Consider the following 19,496-nt stretch of genomic DNA (forward strand, 5'->3'; position numbering starts at 1 on the left):
AAAACAAGAAAACCCCTTTTTTCCATTAAAAATAAGGTGGTGAGAACACTGTGTTATCAGGTGCCTGTGAAGAGCCTTCATAACAACATCTTCTAAAGCAAAACTTTTGTTTGAGGACAAATAACACAAGAAGAGGAAATTTGAATGGGAGCTAGACACAACTGCAAAGACAGCTTGTTTGGCTGAGTTGTTTTAAAATCCTTCTGTTGATATACATTGGCAGGGAGCTGAAAAGGTACTCTTAAAAAAGCATGTGCTTTCCCAACTCAGATTTCTGTGGAATGTTTATTAAAAACACTTTTTAGAGAGTTGCCTTGCCTAAATGCTGTTTTATAAGCAATACTAATACTGATAGTAATGCACTGTGGTGGCAAAGTGAAAATACACTTCAGTATGTTGACTATACTATTTAATCAACAACTCATAAAAACCAAGCTTTTTTTGCCTTAGTGATGTCTGGGTCTAGTGTCTGCTGATTATACTGTTTACAGGTGTCTTTCTCAAGTAATATCTTAGCTGTCTTTTCCGGGGGGGGGGAGGGGGAAGCTGGGTTTGAAATAGTTCATTCAGTTCATTACATTTTGAAATTTGAATATATTGACTTAGAAGATAAAGTGATAGGCAGCTGAGCTGGTAGACTGGACAGGTGCAATAGCCTCACATGGAGCTAAAGATGAAGTGAGTAATAGTGAATGTCTTCTTCAGCTTGATGTAAATCTAGCTGTAAGAAACAAGAGAATCACTTTAAAGAGAGGCTAGATTTAACCTAGAAAAGATCAGTATTCAGTTTTTCATTGCAAAGTTTGTGAGATTTCAAGTAAAAGATCCTCAAAACCCTACTGTGAATTTGAAGGAAAGTCGCATACCAATACGTATATACTCTAGCAAATATATAAAATTGGAGTGTACTAACAAAGTTTTTGATAAGCATTCAAAGCATAGCCTAGTTCCTTGTAAGTGGCAACACTACACAAGATTACTTATGTTTTACTCTTCCCTGTCTGTCAACCCCAGTTCCAATAAGGTTTGTTGGTCTTCATCTTAAATGGAAATTTGAATTGGGACATATATGTAGCAGTAAATTTAAATCAGATAGCTTATGCTATCACAGCTGTCAAATTCTAATTTGGTTTGCTGTTGTAAGCTGAACTGAAAATTGTGCCAGTAATTGATTCAGGGATTACACTGTTTATTAGAGGTGTGGTTGCTGCAGCCGTTTAGTTTTAATCTACTGCTGTGTGTCTGTCAAACCAGTTGAAGTATTTTTATACGATTTGTATCACAGTAATCTTCTGCAATATGTATGGCCATTTATTAGAATCCAAGTGAATTAACTAGGCTGAGGTAACAATCTGTCTGCTTTATCTACAGCAGTAAATGCCAGTACTTTTAAGAGGTACTGGGAGTATAACAGAACCACTAGCCTCTTTTAAATGGCTGTTACCTCTTTGTCGTTTCAAGGAGTTCTCTGAATGTGTGTGAAATAGATGTTAATACTAAACATGTAGGGAAATTGGTCTTTGTGTTCCTGCAAAGTTATTCTAAATGCTTTTGATAGCTAATGAACGGCTCAAAAATAAAAATGTGCTCTTATATTGCAATTGTTCATTCAGATCCAATCAAAATAAGTGGTCAAAAATTAGTAGTATTTTTGTTCTCCTACACTAGGATTTCAGCTTAGAACCAATGCTTGCATAATTGGTGGTATAGTTGGGATATACATATAGCAGACAGTGTATACCATTCTGTATTCTTTATAACTTCAAGCTTTCCAAATTAGTATGCTTTAATAAAAAGTTCTCAAACTAATTTCAGAAATTGCCCTTTATCCAGATATTCATCTTCGTTTTGAAGGGAATGAAAATACGCCTTCTTCTGTAAGAATTGAGCTAATCCAAACGTTGAGGAGGGAGAATGTATTATTTCAAGTGGTCTGTAGCTTAAAGAAAACCAGTTAAACTTTCTTCTGTGTACAGATATGACTATCTTTATTGCATAGCAAGAGGCTTCACCTATCACAGTTTTATCTTATTCTCTGAGTGGACTGTTCTTTAGTTTACTTTTAAGGATTATGTTGCAGACTTCATGCTTGCCAGCCAAGCTTTAAATCAAATCTTTACATGTAGACATTTTCTGTAGAACTAGGAATTCATTTGTATATTAATATTGTGTAATGGAGTAGGTTTTCATGTATTCTTGCAGCTGAGGCACATTAACCAGGACTGTAATTTGTACATTAACTTGTTGAGTTCAGTAACTTCCTCAGCACAGCACAGGTGCTTGTGGAAAAAAGAGCACAGTTTCACTGGTCTGAGGCTTGTGTTTCTTTAGTAGTCTTAAACCAACTACTTCTGCAGCTATTAGTGTAAGTATAGATGCCTAGGAGAGGGCCTGCTTGCCTCTGGAGAACTTTGTCTTAAATAGAGGACAATTTGGGGAAAACAGGGATGGATGCACATAATGAACTCTTGTTACACAGGATGCATTTGGGTTAAATGGATAACCTCAACTTGTCTTCTACAATACACAGTACCTTTGCACTCAGTGTTTTCAACCTCAGCAGTGTCCAAAAAAATCCCGGCAGGCTTAAATATATTTTGTCTTGGAATATATTGACATTTTAGAATTAGGTGTAGCCTCTGTATTTACTGCTTGGTGTCTGGCAGTGTTAAATAGTTATCCTCTCCTTAGAACTGCAACAGGAGGTGATCCTTATTTTGTTGTATACCATATTTGTGAGCTTAAAGGAGAAGTACAGGCTCAGATTTGAAAATTTAGCTCATCTATCAAGAAGTGCGTTGATCAACAGCTAACACATCTCAAATGATCTTTCCCTCATTTATTCTGCAACAATCTTGGAATTCATGTCTTCCAAAGAAGCTTCTCTGTCCTTTTGTGTAGGACACCATCAAGATCTTTGATCATAAGAAATGATTTTTGTTCTCCATTTCTGTAACTTCATGTGAGGGGGAAAAAAAAATGCAATTTCTCTAGCTTGTTGTGGTTTTGTTTTTTGTTGTTTTTTAAATGACTGAGCTGTGTCAACAAGAGAGCTAGACTCACTAATCTGGAAGGGAAAGTATGTATATTTAAAGACAGTGTCTGGTAAGATTAACTGTCGGGGCATTTAATAGTTGGGATGGATTTGGGACTGGAGAGTGAAAGCTGAAGTCTAAGGTGTAGTTAGCTCACTTAAGTCAACAGTAACTATGATTCAGTTATTGTTAAACACTTAGTAATATGTATATGTGTATGTAGGTCAGAAGCAAGCACCTAAACAAGAAGAATGTGGAGGAAAAGACAATAGCAGAGCAGAGAAACAAGACAAAACTGAATGGAGGCCGTCATTCATGGAATACTCATCTTATGAAACAGAAAGTCAAGCAGAACTCACAGCTAGGAGGTATGTATCATGTAGAGGATCATAAGGTGCCTCATAAAAAGGAAAAGTGTATATGGGATGGGAAAGAGAGAGAAAGAGTTAAACTTCTTAAGCAGATATCATAGCCAAAAGTGACTTAAAGTGTTGTTAGTTTGTAGATTTGGTGCAATACAAATTAGTTATGTCTGGCAGAGCTGCAATTTTGGCTTCCTTGCAGGTTGATTTGGAACTGTTTTGTGAAGGCAAAACTAGGAATTGCTAAGATCTGGAAACTTAGCCCTTAGTCTGTAATGTGAATACTGTGTTTCTGAACTTGGTTACCAAATTTTGTAGGACATCTGGTGCAGATTGAAAGTAGAATAAATCTTACAGTTCAAACTGAAACTATACCTTTGTTATACTGCTTGCTACTTGGACAATGAACACACAGATTTTGTTTTTGTTCTAGGTACTAGAGTAATTCCACAAACTTTTAACAGTTAAGCTCTTCTTACTGTCTGTGAATGTAGTTGATATTCTAAAACTTATTTGCAATTGCATATAAATCTGAATTTGAGAGTGGAGTTATTACTCAATTAAGTCACTGAAGACATGACAGCTTTATAGTGTTTTATTAAACTTCTCTAATATTTCTGTTCATCAATGGCTAAAGTTTCTATTCCTATTGTGTATAATAATTCTCACTTTAATGCCAAAACTAATGCAATCGTACTGTATTATGTAAAGATGTAGATTTAAAAAATTTAGTAGCTCCCCTATACTGATATCACAGCTACACAAATGTAAACATAGTATTTTTTTCTCCTTGTATTCTGACTAAAAGTCTTTTTAGACCTATTGAAAAATTAGCCTATGAAAGACCAAGAGGTTATGGAAGAGGAAGAAGTGAAATGCAAGGTAGAGGAAGAGGTGGTGGAATAAACAAAAGTTTTGATGGCTTCGACCACAGAAGAAAACGGGAATTTGAAAGACAAAGTGACAATGTTGAAATGTAAGTGTTGAGCGTGCTTACTCTCATTGAACAATAGAGTTGACATTATGGTAGAATTTCTTGTGTATTCTATTCCTTTTTCTGTAGACAAACTGGCTACCAAAAAGGGAGTTTTAATTTGGGAATCTGCTGGGGGGAAAAAAAAAGCTCTTAAAGAATGCTCTTTCCTCTCTCTAGCGGCATGAGAACAGATAACATAAAAGGTGGAACTGGGGAGCAGTTAAATATATGATGTACAATATATAATTGTGTCCACCATCATTGTCTGGTTCTCATTGTAGGCAGCGTTCTGTTCATCAAAGTCTGGATGTTTTTAGGTTAAAGTTGTGCTTTCTATTCATTGTTGTGATTAATGCTGTTCTATAGCTTCCTGAACTTATCTCTATTGTTTATACTGAACAGCTGAACTTGTAGCAAAAGTATGGTGAAAGTTCTTGAATAAAAGCCAGCCAAAATTCAGTTGAGTGGGGCCAAAGTTGTCTTTTAACTGAAATGAGTTAAAGTTTTTCTAATATTCAAGCAAGTGGGATTCTTGTATTTGATGTTGCTACAAAATGCCAACTACCAAGTGAAGCTTTGTTATTGGTCATAAGATTCTATGTTGCAAAGCTGTAGTACAGTTCTGTGTGGCTCCAGAGGTGCTTAGCTGTCTGCGCCACTTAAGAACATTTCAAAGCACACCAGGATCAGTCACAGAATGTGGCTGTTTATTTAGTGGTCAAAGAGATGGAAGAAGTTAGGAACTTCAGTTGTCTACTTCATTCATTGATATGTGTTTGGATTACCAAAACTTTGTTGGGAAAGTCTGCTTTTGTCTATTCTTTGCACTTACTAATATGTTATTCTTTTTAGTAGTTTTTATTATCATTCTTCTAGAAGTTTTTAATTGAAGGCTGAGGTTAGACAGAAAAGGCAAAACTTTGAGCTTTGGTCACATACAATTCTTTTGTTTTAAAAAACAGTTTAATATTTATCACTTACATTATTATGTTTGTGAATGTATAGTAGGTTTCCTCAGTGTATCTGGCTAAAGGGTTGTGGATGAGGGGAAAAAAAAACCTTTGATAGGTAGCAGTTTTAGGGCTTGATATTCCAAGTTCTTCTTTTTCCAGATTATACTCACTTCTCTTCTAATACTGTATACTAAAAGCTTGGTTAAGTATTCCAGCTTTTCAAAACAAGTGATCAGCTATGTAAATATGGTTTTATCTAATTGCGCAAAACTAGCTTGTATATTATACAGCTGAAGATGGTATGAACAGTGTAAGGCTCAAGAAAGTGAAGTTCAGTTTTATTTTTGCCTTGAATCCTCCCTGATAACTGCTTGCCTCCTTGAAGCTATGCTAAAGTATGTGGAAGGCAGGGAGGTGATCTGGGAGAACCAGCATGGCAAATCCTACTTGACCAACCTAGTGGCCTTCTCTGATTGTGTCACTGCAATGTTCAATGGACAAAGAACTGGCTGCAGGATTGAGTCCGGAAAGTGGTGGTCAGTGGCTCAGTGTCTGGATGGAGACTTGTAATGAGTGATGTCCCCCTGGGGTTGGTGCTGGGACCAATACTCTTTAGAATCTTCATCAGTGATATTGACAGTGGGGTTGAGTGCACCCTCAGCAAGTTTGCTGATGACACCAAGCTGTGGGTTGCTGTTGACTGACCAGAGGGATGGGATACCACCTAGAAGGACCTAAACAGGCTTGAGCAGTGAGCACAGGAGAACATCATGAGGTTCAATAAATCCAAATTCAAGATCTTGCACCTGGGTTGAAGCAACCTCCATTACCAATACAAGTCGGGATGAAATGATTGAGTGCAGCCCTGCTGAAATAGACCTGGGGGTACTGGCGGATGGGAAGCTGAACATGAGCCAGCAATGTGCCCTTACAGCCCAGAAAGCAGACGTGACCTGATAGTGGCCTTTCAGTATTTAAAGGGCAGCTACAGGAATGGAGACAGAACACGGGAAATGGTTTCAAGTGCAGAGAAGGCAGATTTAAGTTAGGGATAAGGAAAAAATCTTTTACAGTGAGGGTGGTTAGGTACTGAAACAGATTGCCCATTGATGTGGTGGTTGTCCTGTTCCTGGAGACTCTAATGGCAAAGCTGGATAAGGCCCTGGGCAACCTTATCTAGCTGTGTTGTCTTTGTTCATTGCAGGGGAGTTGGACTACATGTCCCTTCCAACTCGGAGGATTCTGAGATCCTGCTCATTTCCCCTAGCTATTTTTTTTTTGTTCAGTAGTATCACTACTTAAGGTACAAGTACAGATATCAATGCTTTCTTGCAATGTGTCATGTATGGTGGAAGTGTGATTAAATTGGGATTGTCTAAGCAATTCTAGAAATGTATCTGTACCTTAATTATTAATGATTCATTGAAGCTACAAGGTTGGTTTTTTTGTTTCTGTTTTTTTAAATAATGCATTCTTACCAGTGGAATGAAAATAAGTATGCTACTGATCTTATTTGGCCAGTGAAGTGTTACAGAAAATGTAAACTTCTAAGATGAAATCTGAACTTTACAGTTTTAAGAGTGGAAAATAAAAAATGCAAGTAAAGCATCAGAGATATACTGTTGTCAAGTACTGGTATTTATAATTGGGTTATTGTGTTCATGCATCTTTGAATAAAAGTACATGAAATTGGGTTTTTCCAGTTCTTTTCATTTTGTTAGTCCATACAGTCACTTAGATGAACTTTTTCTTATGATTCTAGAGTTTCGTTTCTTTTGTTTTTTTCACCCTTTCCAAGGAATTTTGCCAAATATATCATGTTTTGACCTGCAAGGTTTATCCTAATATGACTTACAAAGACTGTATGTTTTCTGTTTACTGTTCTAGTGAGATGAAACTGAATGCTCCAATGGAAGCGACTGCAAAAACAGCTAAGGCTCCAGAGATGTCTGAAGGAGAACCTCTAAACAAGTATAGCTGACTAAAATAATTTTTTCTAAATGCAGAGGAAAGAGTTTACTGTTACTGACATTCTTGACTTGTACTGGGAAACATACTTGAAATTTGAACTGCAGATATTTTAAAAAAGAAACTTTCTCTGTAGGTTTGTCTCAAGCAAATGAGTTCTTAAGTATTAGAAAAGCTTGATTATGCAGCTGCAGTTTTGAATGACCCACTGATGCTTACATTCCTAATACTTGGCGATGATTTAATGACGGGCTGTGCATTGTGTTGCACTTTTGACTTGGGAAATGGATAAAAATTACCCCACTTTATTGAAGTACTAGAGTACTTCAGAAGTAATTAAAAAAAAAAAAAGGTATTCAGGATATCTGTGCAATCACACAAACAATTAAAGAACACTAAGATAAAATTGTCTAAGTTAGTTATTCATCAGTCACTAATAATGTACAGAGGACCTTTATAGAACCTGAAAAACTTGCAGAAAATGGTCTTGCAGTGAGCCTTAAAAGTAGGGGAACTGGGAGAGGACTTTGCCTTTTGCTTTCTGACTTCAAGACTTAAAGCCAGAAAATCTGGCTTTAAGTCATGGAAAATCTGTTTTAGATGAAATAAATGCTTTAGCTTAAAGTAACCAGACAATCTTGTCCAAGAAAGAGAATTGAAAGAATGAGCAAATAGCATGTTGTGAATATCTCTTAAACTGTGGAAAGTGACAGAATGTCAGTGTCCTCTTCTATTGCTATGAAGCCTTTTTTGTCCAATGATGAAACTTGTTTTTAATTATGTTCGTTCCTTTTTAACTTGAGTTATAGTACTGAGTAGGCTGCAAATACTATTTTATATATTCAGTTTATATAAACTTATTAGAAGCTAAGTTGGCACAACTTTCTTTTTAATTTAAAACTCAAATATACAGATAAGTCGTCTTATACATGAGAAAATCTAAGAAGCTGAGCGATGACAGGATTTCCAGAAAGGATTTTCTAAGTGGCCTTAAGTCAGATGGGTAATGTAGATAAGTACAGTGCAATTTTGACAGATTTATTTAGTTAAATAAGAGAACAGTTCTTACGCAGTTTTTGTCAGTTACTGATGCCTTTAGTTTTCTCAGGCTTGTACCAGTTTATCCATCATTGTAGCAGTAAACATTCCCAGCAATTCAAGATCTTCAACGTCCTGACATCAGTTCCATGTAGAACATAAGACTTGAAGTTTACGTCTTGGCAAAGGCATCTGGCAGAATGTACCATTTGTCTTTTTCATTTTACAGAAATTTCAGAAACCAGTAGGGAGTCAAAAAGATTGAGTGCTTTTACTGTTTATCATATTTTTAAATGTTTAATTTGGAAAAGTGCTGAATTCAGTAAAGTGCAGAAAAGCAAGTAAAGTGCAAGAACAAAACTGCTTAATGTAATTTTTTCAATGCAGTAAATACTATTCTGGAAACTCACAAATCTGTATGCAAAATGCAAGTTACATCTCATAGAATCATAAAATTTCTCAGGTTGGGAAAAACCTTAAAGGTCATCAAATCCAACCACAACCTAACCATACTATCCTAACTCTAGCAACCCTGCTCTAAATCATGTCCCTGAGCTCCACATCCAAAAGGATTTTAAACACATCCAGGGATGGCAACTCAACCACTTCCTTAGGGAGCTATTCCAGTGCCTAACAACCCTTTCTGTAAAGAATTTTTTCCTGATATCCAACCTAAACCTATACCTCATTGCGAGTATCTTTGAGAGTAATGTCATTTTGGTGACTCCACATCTTTTAAGATAAGGTGTGAATAGTCCGTATGTAATTAGGGAAGGTTGTATTACTGAAGAACGGATTTCTTAATGTGGAAAATTTGTTATTTTTCAAATATTTAAAAGCAAAAGCTGTTGGAATATGGTTTTTAGGTGTGATATGCTTCAAAATTTACCTAAAGGATTTATCTGCTTAGGTTGCCTCTGCTTTACACCAGTAGAAGATCTTAACCAGTTTACATTCTGCTCTCCCTAGAGCCTCAGCCTTGTGGGAGTAGGGGTGTGTGTCCAAGCTACTGCTAGGGTTTTTCTCATTTTGACTTATAAATACAGGAGTCGTAGAATCACAGAATTGTAGTGGTTGGAAGGGACTTCTAGAGATCGAGTCCAACTCCCCTGCCAAAGCAGGCTTCCCAGACCAGGCTGCACAAGCAGGTCTTAAATATCTCCAGAGAAGGAGACTCCACAACCTCCCTGGGCAGCCTGTTCCAGTGCTCTGTCACTCCCACTTTTGCATATTGGTGCGGAACTTTCTATGCTCCAGTTTATGGCCATTTCCCCTTATCTTGTCCCCACAGACCACTGAAAAGAGGCTGGCCATGTCTCCTGTCTCCCACACTTAAGATACTTACAGACCTAGAGGGAGAGGATCACCTTCTTGTATTGAGACAGATTAAAAACAAAACAAATAAAAACCCCAAAACTTGATTTTGTTTCTTCTCTCATTCTCTTCACTGGTGTGATTTACCATTTTAAAAAGTAGTTATAATCCTGGCAATTGTGAAAAATTTGTTCAAATGGAGATACTGTATAGCTTTATGGTTTGGTACTGGCTAACTTCAGTGCATCTCTGGAAAGACTTCTATGAGCTTGTATAATCTAAAGGATCTCTGCCTTCAGGACTGTGTCTGTGTTGCTATTCTTAATTCCATTTGCAAAGTATTGCAGGACAAGAATGTATTTAATACTTGTATAATGTAAATTGTTTCTTGCTATGTCTTCAAATTTCCTTTAAGTCTGAACATCAATATATGGCACATATATATAGTATCACAAATTACATACTAGTAATTTTTTTTTTTGCTACAGCTAACAAGTATAACATTTAAGCACTACAGCTGTATAAGCTGTCCTCACAGATACTTTCTGTTGCACTTGTCTTCACAGTCTGAACAATTGAACGAATGTGTGTTGGTTGGTAACTCAGATAAATGGCTTATTTTTGCTCAGTGCAGCACATAATTGTCTAACCAATTCCTGTGAAAGGTATTTGTGGAGTTAGTATTTATTCTGTGATGTTTTCTTCCATTTCTTGACATCCCTTTTTGTTGGATATGTGTATCCATCTGATCTTTTAATGAAAAATTCCAAATTTGTCCTCAAGTTTACAGTCTTATTGAGTTCTCTTGTTTCTTAATTGTGACATAAAGCCAGTCCAAATCTTTATAAGTATTTGATATAATACTTCTCTAGTTGACTTGTATAATGCAAGTTGATCTTACGTTAACTCTTGATGGTCTTTCTAATGCTCTGAAATTAAGTGCTGTTTTTCTTTTATCTCCCAAGTATCTTGCCCTGATCATCATGGCCACACAAAAATCTATTCATTTTTAGCATTATATAAGTTTCTTCCTCAGCCATCTTTAAAGATTTTCCTGTAGATCATGTATTTTAGACTTAGTATGTCTATGTTCTCTTCTGAATTCTTTAGAAATTCCCACATGGAAGACACTCACTTCAGAGTTTGGTCTATCACCAGCAGTGACATCTTTTCCAAACAAGTGTTCAAGCATGTCCTTCTAACATTTTGCTGGTAGGAAAGGGGCAGGTGCTGTTGACTGAAGGTTGTTTGTCTTGGTTACTTGCAGTAATCTTGCACAGGTTGGGTAGGAGAGGGTCCATATTTCTGAGCTTTTTTCTTGCCAGTGTTTCTGTGTTTGGAGAGCTGATACTTTTGCCTGAGAGTATTTTTGCTTCTTTGGAATTTCTAGTGTTTTGTTGTGGATTTTGTTTTTTTTGTTTGTTTTCATATAACTTACTCTCTCTCTCTTTATTAAGTGTCTCTTTAGGATCTTTAGGAAATGTGGTAAATGCATTACTTCTCACAGTGCAAATAGCACAGAGTTGGCCTTAAAGCTCTGCTTGAATGCACGTGTTTCTTTTTCAGATTGAAAGACTGATAACTAATACTTAAGTATTTGTTGCAGCTGTTTTTCATCTGTCTACAGTTCTCATTGAGGACTGACACAATGGAAAAAGGGAGAGAAGGACAAAATACTTCCTAGTATCCAAAAACAGTTCACTGATTCTATCTTGACATACTGACTTAGGAATGATTTAATAAAAGACATTCTTATAAGCTTTCTTTCTCTTTTTTTCTTTGTCTCTGGGTGCTTGCATGTTGTGAGTGTCAGAACACTCATAACAAATATATTCTTCCAGCATGCTTGTACAACTTCAGAGATGAAACGTGCAGTTCGTTGTCAGTTTGTGCTTCTGTCTGTGATAAAGCGTAAAAGAGTGATTTATTTTTTTATTTTTATTTTTTTTTTTTACTTTAACTAATACCAAATTAACGGTAGAGTAAGAAACGAAAGGGGAAAAGAGGGTAGTTTAAAACTTAAAAACGGAAGGGGAAAGGGTTTTAAGGGTTAAGGTAATTGTTAAGGAAAAAGTTAAATTTACTATTACTAGGAGGGACGAGTAGGAGGACCACGTAGGAACGAGGTGTCGCCCAGAAGAGCTGGTGGATGCTCTGGTGTTCTGGTAGTTCGAGGGCGTAGTAGTTGGGGGTCGGGGTCCCGTTTAGGAACGCCGTGATCGTGGTTGGGTGGCGACGACCATCGCCCTAGTTGCGGAAGGGTTAGGTTTAGGTATCCTCAGTAGATTCCTACCGTAACGGTCCTTCCTTACCAACTACCCAACCCTACTTACTAAAGAAAAGTAACTTAACCTAAATTGCCTAACCCTAAAACCAACTGACTTTATTTTATTGTTAAGGAAAGAATTCTCGCTTCGTTAGGTTAATACAGACTAGTTTGGTAAAGTAAAAAAAAAAAAAAAAAGGAAATCTGGGATCCAATGAAAGGAAGGAAAGCTGTATTTCTCCTATGAAAAGTAACCTAATGAAAAGTTTTTCTGGAATAATCAGTGTTAGGAAAATACTTAACGAACATCAACTTCTGTTTCTATGTGTAATAGCTTTGGGTGGGAGAAGGATGAACCAGTTTTTGAGTATCCAGGAATCAACAGGTACAGTGTAGGTTTTCCTGTAGTTTATAGCGATTGGTTATTTTAACAGTTATGATTAAAGGAGTTGTGCTTCCTGCATCTGTCTCTGTTTAGGAGGGAATAGTTTTCTGCTGATAACTTAAATGGTACCTGCTGTGAGTGTACTGTAGTAGCAAGTGGTTCTGTTTAAAACAGTTATAGCACTTTCCTGGTGCTGGCATAAAGAATAGTCAAACGATATGTTGAGAAGGTTTTTTTGTCTTAGATATCGTCTTCTGTCTTCACAGCTCAAAAATAAGCGAAGCTGATTGATGTGCTTACATTTTCCTTTAGCATATCAGCATTATTGTGCTTTGTGACAAATTGAAACTGTACTAGGTTTAGTCTATCTGTTTTATGCAGGTGATAGACACCTGACAAAAGAAATCAAAGAAGCAGTGTGTGAATATTAGATCTCACAACTGTGGCTGTGTTTGCTAAAAGTAGATTCACTATTGAAACAGAGTTGAGAATATTCTAGACCAAAAGGCAGAGTGATTTGTTGTAGAATCTGCAGTGCTTCAACTTACAAGAAGGCTGGATAAATACCAGAACTTAGTTCAATAGTCGGGAGAAAATTCTTGCTTGTAAGACTAATTTCAAGCAGGCCATAGGTATATTTTACAAGTTAGGTTAATGTAAAAGTCATACACCAAGTTATTATGGCTTGAAAGTAAAATTGAGGACTATAGTTTGGTGAGAAACATTCCAAGTGTTCTGTTTACTATCCTTACTTTAGAGATTAATGTTTCCTTTCATCCTGGCATGTCACAAGCTAATGGGTTTTACTTTACAACTACAAACCTTTAGAGTTGCTGAAGGAAAGCCAATGGAAGAAGTAGTTCAAGAAATGACGTTAGATGAGTGGAAAAATCTTCAGCAACAGAATCGACCGAAGCATGAATTCAACATCCGGAGGCCAGAATCCACTGTTCCTTCCAAAGCAGTGGTGATTCACAAGTCAAAATATAGCAATGATGTAAGCATTATCTGCTGAATTCTGTAAACTTTATGCTGAGGGTTAGGAAACTCTCTGTTTTCCACTAGTTTTAGTATAATCTGGACCCAAAATAGTATCTGAACTTTGTTACTGTAATCATGTATGTGCTTTAAAGTTTGCCTTACATTTATTGTCTGTTCATTTTTCTCTCAGGTCAAAATAGGGGTGTATTTTACATGCAGGCATGTAATATGTTAAGTTGTTCTGTTTTAAAATGTATACTCAGCAATATAAAACTTGTTTCCTTATTGCTGCCACACATGTAGATCTCCAGTAGTGCCACAAGAGAAATTTGTGTTATAAACACTTCTTATTCTACCTTTCAATTATATTTAGCTAAATTATCAGTATATATTTGCACAGATCTGTTAAACTGGCATCTATTTTGGCATGTTAGTCTGCATGCTAAGTGTCAATTTTCTCATCTGTGCTGGACCCCAGATTCCATTGTGCATTTGGGTTACATACTTTTTTCCAGTTTTATGGTCCTATTTCTTAGAAGAACTCTGGAGTCCTTCTTCTATAGTGATATACTTTCTCCCCACTTCTCCCATTTTTTTTCCACTGTGTCTCTCGGGCTACATTTCAGGAAAGACTTCTGTTGGTATGATTGGGAAGTGCTGAGGAGAAGCAGGAGAATTTGCTTATATTCCTGCTAGCTTAGATTTTTAGATTTTGAGGGTCGCAAAAGTATATGTATGTACTTGTAACCTAGTATGATAAAACTGTGATCCTTGATTAAGGTCTGTTTGCACGTATGCAATACACATTGTATTCTTTGTCTATTCATAACACTGAAACATGCAGATCTTTTTTTTTGTAAGTCATAATCACTGCAGGTCACTGAGCTCTCTGGGTACAGATAAATACAGAAGCTGCCTCCATCCTTTTTAGCATGGCTTTTGGTGCTCATGGATAACACTGTCCTTTCCTTTGGGATGAGGGGATGCACTGGAGACAATAACTTTCACAAGTTCTGAAAGTATGAGGAGTGCATGCTGTTCTTATTGCTTCTAAACTTTCTTGACTGGCAATACCAAGTGACCTTGTCAACATGAATGCAAAAGAGGTACAGAAACTGCATAACAAAGACAAGTCAAATCCATTTTAGAATGAGGGATTCTTTACAGTATGGGATGAGTTTAAAGGTATGTTAACTTCAACACGTTAAAATTATGGTGGGAAGCAATCATAAATACACTAGGAACTAGAAATATGGAGAGTAAAAGAGTAATCTCATAGCTACAGATAAATATATTAAATATATATATATTGGCTAGTAACCAAATGCTGTGGTTTCTGTCCTTTTAACCATTAGCTGAAGGTAATTGTAGAGTAAGTAGACTAGGCCTGATTATCTGGTTCCTTAGGAAAGCCTTATAGATTATACTGCTGCAAACTTCAATATTGTGGAGCTGGTACGGCAGATCTTGCTTCAAGGACTCTCTGAGCAAACAAAACTAGCCCAGGCATCTGGGAGGATGCAGCTGTCTCACTTCTGTTCAAATGCTGTGCAAGTTGAGGCCTGTCTCCTATTCCAGATATCATCTTAATTTTTTTTTGCTGCTTATTTTGTAATACATGTGTGTATGTAAATGTGTCAGGAGGGTAGAAGGCTGTATATGGAAATTACGAGCCTTAATCATATGTTTTTTCTAGATACAAAAGGGAGAGCTTGAAGATGGTTATCCTATTTTTCGAAGGGCAGTGAATGACATAACATCTCAGCTGGATATCAATTTTGGGAGTCTTTCTCGCCCTGGCCGTGGATCAAGAGGAGCACGAGGTCGTGGCCGTGGCAGACAAGTTGAGGAGAAAGGACCCCAACCAGAAGTAATGGTAAAGTTTTCTGTAGGTTTTGTTTGCTTGGCAACATTTTTTGATGGTGGTTATCCTTTCCCTCTTCCCTCTCTATTCTCGAGGGATTTCTACAGTAACAGACTTGTTTCTGTTGCCCACCTCACGGTATGTTGGCCTGGTTATTTTCAGTTCCTACCCATACCAAGTTGCTTAAAATGTAATACTGATTCTGGCTGAGGAACTCCAACACAAATTTCCAAAGGCTGGATTACCAGCTGCTGTAATGTTAACTAGAGGAAAGGATGCAACAAACATTTCTTTCCTCATTGAATGTTTGATATAAATTAGAAAGCTATTAACATGACTGAAGACTTACTATATAGCAAGAAATTTCAGTTCTGTATAGAATCACAGAGTCCTCAGAGTTGGAATGGACCTCTGAAGGCCATGTAGCTAACTCCCTTGCAGTGAACAGGGACAACACACCTAGATCAGGTTGCCCAGGGGCTTATTCACCTTCACCTTTAGATTCTCCAGGCACAGGGCATCAACAATATCACTGGGCAACTTGTTCCAGTGCCTCACCATCCTCACCATAAAAGATTTTATTCCTTATCTCTAACCTAAATCTACCCTCCCTGAGCTTGAAGCTGTCTCCCCTCCTTCTGTCACCACAGACCCTGCTAAAGAGCCTGTCTCCTTCTTTCTTGTAGCTGCTCTTTAGATACTGAAAGGCCACTATCAGGTCACCTTGCAGCCTTCTCTTCTCCAGGCTGTAGATCCCCAGCGCTCTCAGCCTGTCCTCATAGGAGAGGTGTTTCATTCTGCGGATCAGTACTCTTAGAGTATTTTAATTACTTGAACATGAGATGAGTAAATCTAGCATACGGAGGAAGACAGAATCCATCTAAGTTGAAAAAGACCTTCAATATCATAAAGTCCAATCATCAATCTGATCTATGGAGTTCCTTCACTAGACTATTTCCTATAGTGCCATGTCCACATGTTTCCTAAATACCTCCAGAGGTGGGGACCCCACCATTTCCCTGGGCAGCCTGTTAGAATGATTGAAATGTTACACCTGGAATGAAAGTTCTGTGTGTTAAAATATTGATTTTAACTGAAGCTGAACTAAACTTCTGCACAGCTTGGCATTACATATTTTATTTGTCATAAAAATACTTTTTTTAACTTAAACACTAAAAAAGGAGTTTCAGATAGTCTTTGCAAAGTAAAGAGTTTAAAATGCTCTACTACCACAAGTAGTGGTCATAAAATCACAGAGTGAATGCGATAACATAATTAAACTGAATATATTCACTATCCTTTGTTAGAAATGGGCTTAATATCTTTGTACTTTGTTAGATTGATGAGTCATTGTCCTTAGAAAAGAGATAGAGCTGTGACTATAGAAAAGTTTCATCAAGGTTAGGTTCTTTGTGACTTAAATAGTGTGTAAGTGGCTCAGACAATAACTTAAAAGACAGTTTTCATGCTTCCATTTATTTTTTTGCCAGCACTAAGTATTAAGTTAAACTGTACATCAGTACACCTACTCTGTCAGAGGAGTTGATACTGACATTGCAGACTTTTTTAAACTGCCAGAACTTTAGTCTCTCTGTAAACAGTGAGCATCCCAGTATGTGAATGGGACCATTTCACATGTGCAAATAAACTCTAATTATATCAGCATTTTTATTTCAGCCCAAATTTAATTACTTTCTAAAGTGTTGATCTAAAGAACTTCTGCTGTTTTTTAAGAAGAAAAAAGAAAAATCTGCATACCTAAAAATTACACCTTTATTTTTCATAATCACTGAAGTTGCAGTTAGTTGTACTTAAAGCAGTAAAACAGTTACATTAGGGAACTTACAGAATGGTATGGAAAAGATTTGATGTGTTTGCTTCATCTGAATGAAAAAGACTCTTTGTATCACAAACTACAGACATATTCAGTAGCCTTAGAAAAGGTTAAAAAAAAACAAAACACAAAAAAACCCCCCAACTTAATAATGTTTCTTCCAAAAAAAGTTGCAGATGAGATTGTTGCACTTTCTTTCCCTATCCCACCTTAATACTACAAAATACGTTCTTCTCAGTGTTACAAATATGTTCATGTTGTATCAATTATAGTAGTCATAATTTCTGAGATAAAATTAGTATTTCTGTGATAGAGATGGTTATGAAGCATTTACTTTAAATAAAACAATGGATTTTTTCAGGGTAAATACATATCTATGTGTAGCTTTCAGATGCTTTAAAATCTATTCACTTCTATAAAGCTTCCTTTCTCACTCTATAGGTGCAAATTGTTGCTCCAAATCCAGATGATCCTGAGGATTTTCCTGCTTTAACTTAAAAGAAATATCATGAATGGTGTTATCAACGTAGCTTTGGTGCAGCTCTAAAGAAACCAGTTCTGTACTGGTGCGGGGGGGGAAAGAGTCCAAGTCTACTGGAAAAGCTGTTCTGGTTGATGGTCTTTTTTTTTTTTCTTGTGTATGAAATGTTTGAACCCATTAATGGAAGTGAGTTCTAGAGATAACGGAGGTCTGGAGTTCTGTTATAGGGCCTAGTGCCTACCTCCATTTGTGAAAGCTGTATGAAGGCTTGCAGAACTCAACTATAAGGCTTTGAATGAAGATCAAGAGTACAGTGCTTAAAAATGTATATGTAGAGAACTATGTCAAGTTCTTCTTGGTTCACCAGGTTGGTGAAACTGTATGGTTTGCCATCAGGAGTCTGTTTCACTTTGAGGTATGAAAGCTACTTTCTGTTTCTTTGGTTGAAGTGTATTTTGCACATTTACAAGTTGCAGTTCTTGAGAGTTTGGCAAATAAAACACAGTGCTTACTGGTTTGAGTTTGAGGTATTATTTTCATGAGTCAGAGACTGAAGCCTCTGCTATTTGGCAACAAAGAGCTGATCTTACTTGCCTGAAAAATATCCCTAAACAGAAATGATTTTAAGACAGCAGCATAGCTGCTTTTAACAGGTGACTTTAACAAGTGTTTGTTAGTAAGAAAATACTATTTGCAACTACTTTTCAAGATGCTGTCAGTGAAATAAAATAATTTTGAAGTAAAGACTGAACTAAGTCGTTAAAGAAGAAATTTGTTTACTGCAAGAGAAACTACAAACTAAAATAGTAAATATCTCAAGTTGGAAGGAGTCCACAGTGATCATTGGGTTCAGCTCCTGCCTCTACTGAGGACCACTTAGAATTGTGTCTGTGTCTGAGAGCAGTGTCCGAGCACCTTTTGAAATCCATCAGTTGGGGAACCTGTTCCAGTGCCCGATCACCCTCTCGTGAAGAACCTTTTCCTAATACCCACTCTAATCCTTCCCTGACACAGCTATGTTTCTTGCCTTAACAAATACATAAATGTACTGTTAGTTTTATTATTACATTGTTTTTTCATGGGCCAGTAAACCCAAAAGTAATACACAGCTACAGTCTTCCCAGAAGAGTAATTAGAACCCTCAGTGTCCCGTTTTTGTCCAACTTCTGCCAGGAGAGCAATCTTAAAACATTTCCTTCTGTTCAGATGCATTCAGTTCAGTATTAATCCAGTCAAATGTCTTTTATCTTTGGTTAGAAAGCTTCTCAAAGGATGCCTACTTGAGTCAATTCTTCTCTAACTTAAGTAATATGGAGATACCTGCAGCTGCTGCTGCAGTTTTTGTGGCATTGAGGATGAGATGGCCTTGTCCTTTCCTTGCAATCTTCCTGTTTCTGAACCTGAGCCAAATAACCTGAACTGCAGCTTGAAACGTACTCCTTAACTCTGGCTATTCTTCCAGTATGTTTTTGAGTGCTTCTGCCAAAAATGGCTATTTGATGCTTGTGAAACATAAATTATTCTTGATGAGAGACTTCGTGTTTCTCATTATACCTTTTCTGCTCTTGTATCCTGACACAGATGGCTTCTCTTTCCCTGTTGTTAAAAATCTTTGACAGTCATTCCCTATTGGACTGGAACATTGTATTGCAGTACTCCATGCCATGTTGAACTGCAACATAAGAACACTTGGATGTTGCTACTCCAATAACTATTAAACTTAGAATTTCATTCAAGATTTCATTCAAATTTCTAGATTTCATACAAATATGAAGATGGTATTCCACTGTGATCCACACGCACAATCCTCCTTTTAATATTAATTTTTTTGTAATTGTGAAACTTCCTTTTGGAGGGCTCTGACTGCATCTGTGTTTTTGCTTGCAATTGTTTCAATCATTACGGAGATATTTACTATTGTTTTTTTCCAGTTTACTGACTCCTAGCCCCAGGACAAACCATCTGGCAAAACAGTGAAATGTAGTGCTGCTTTTATTGGGGAACTATATCTTTTGCATCTTTTCAGGAAGGCTGTATTT

At 36.8% G+C, this 19,496-nt stretch overlaps 1 protein-coding gene across 1 annotated transcript; it reads left to right on the top strand.

Moving 5' to 3' along the window:
• Positions 1-3,245: 3,245 nt before the first annotated feature.
• Positions 3,246-17,977, top strand: HABP4 (hyaluronan binding protein 4; the record flags this gene model as incomplete). The annotated part of the gene is made up of 6 exons (XM_010725838.3): positions 3,246-3,403; positions 4,206-4,373; positions 7,214-7,297; positions 13,126-13,294; positions 14,975-15,154; positions 17,418-17,977. Coding segments are annotated over 6 exons (816 nt in total), but the record flags the coding sequence as incomplete, so codon positions are not given.
• Positions 17,978-19,496: the final 1,519 nt, after the last annotated feature.

Source organism: Meleagris gallopavo, chromosome Z (genome assembly GCF_000146605.3).
Source record: "Meleagris gallopavo isolate NT-WF06-2002-E0010 breed Aviagen turkey brand Nicholas breeding stock chromosome Z, Turkey_5.1, whole genome shotgun sequence".
Taxonomy (NCBI): Eukaryota; Metazoa; Chordata; class Aves; order Galliformes; family Phasianidae; genus Meleagris; species Meleagris gallopavo.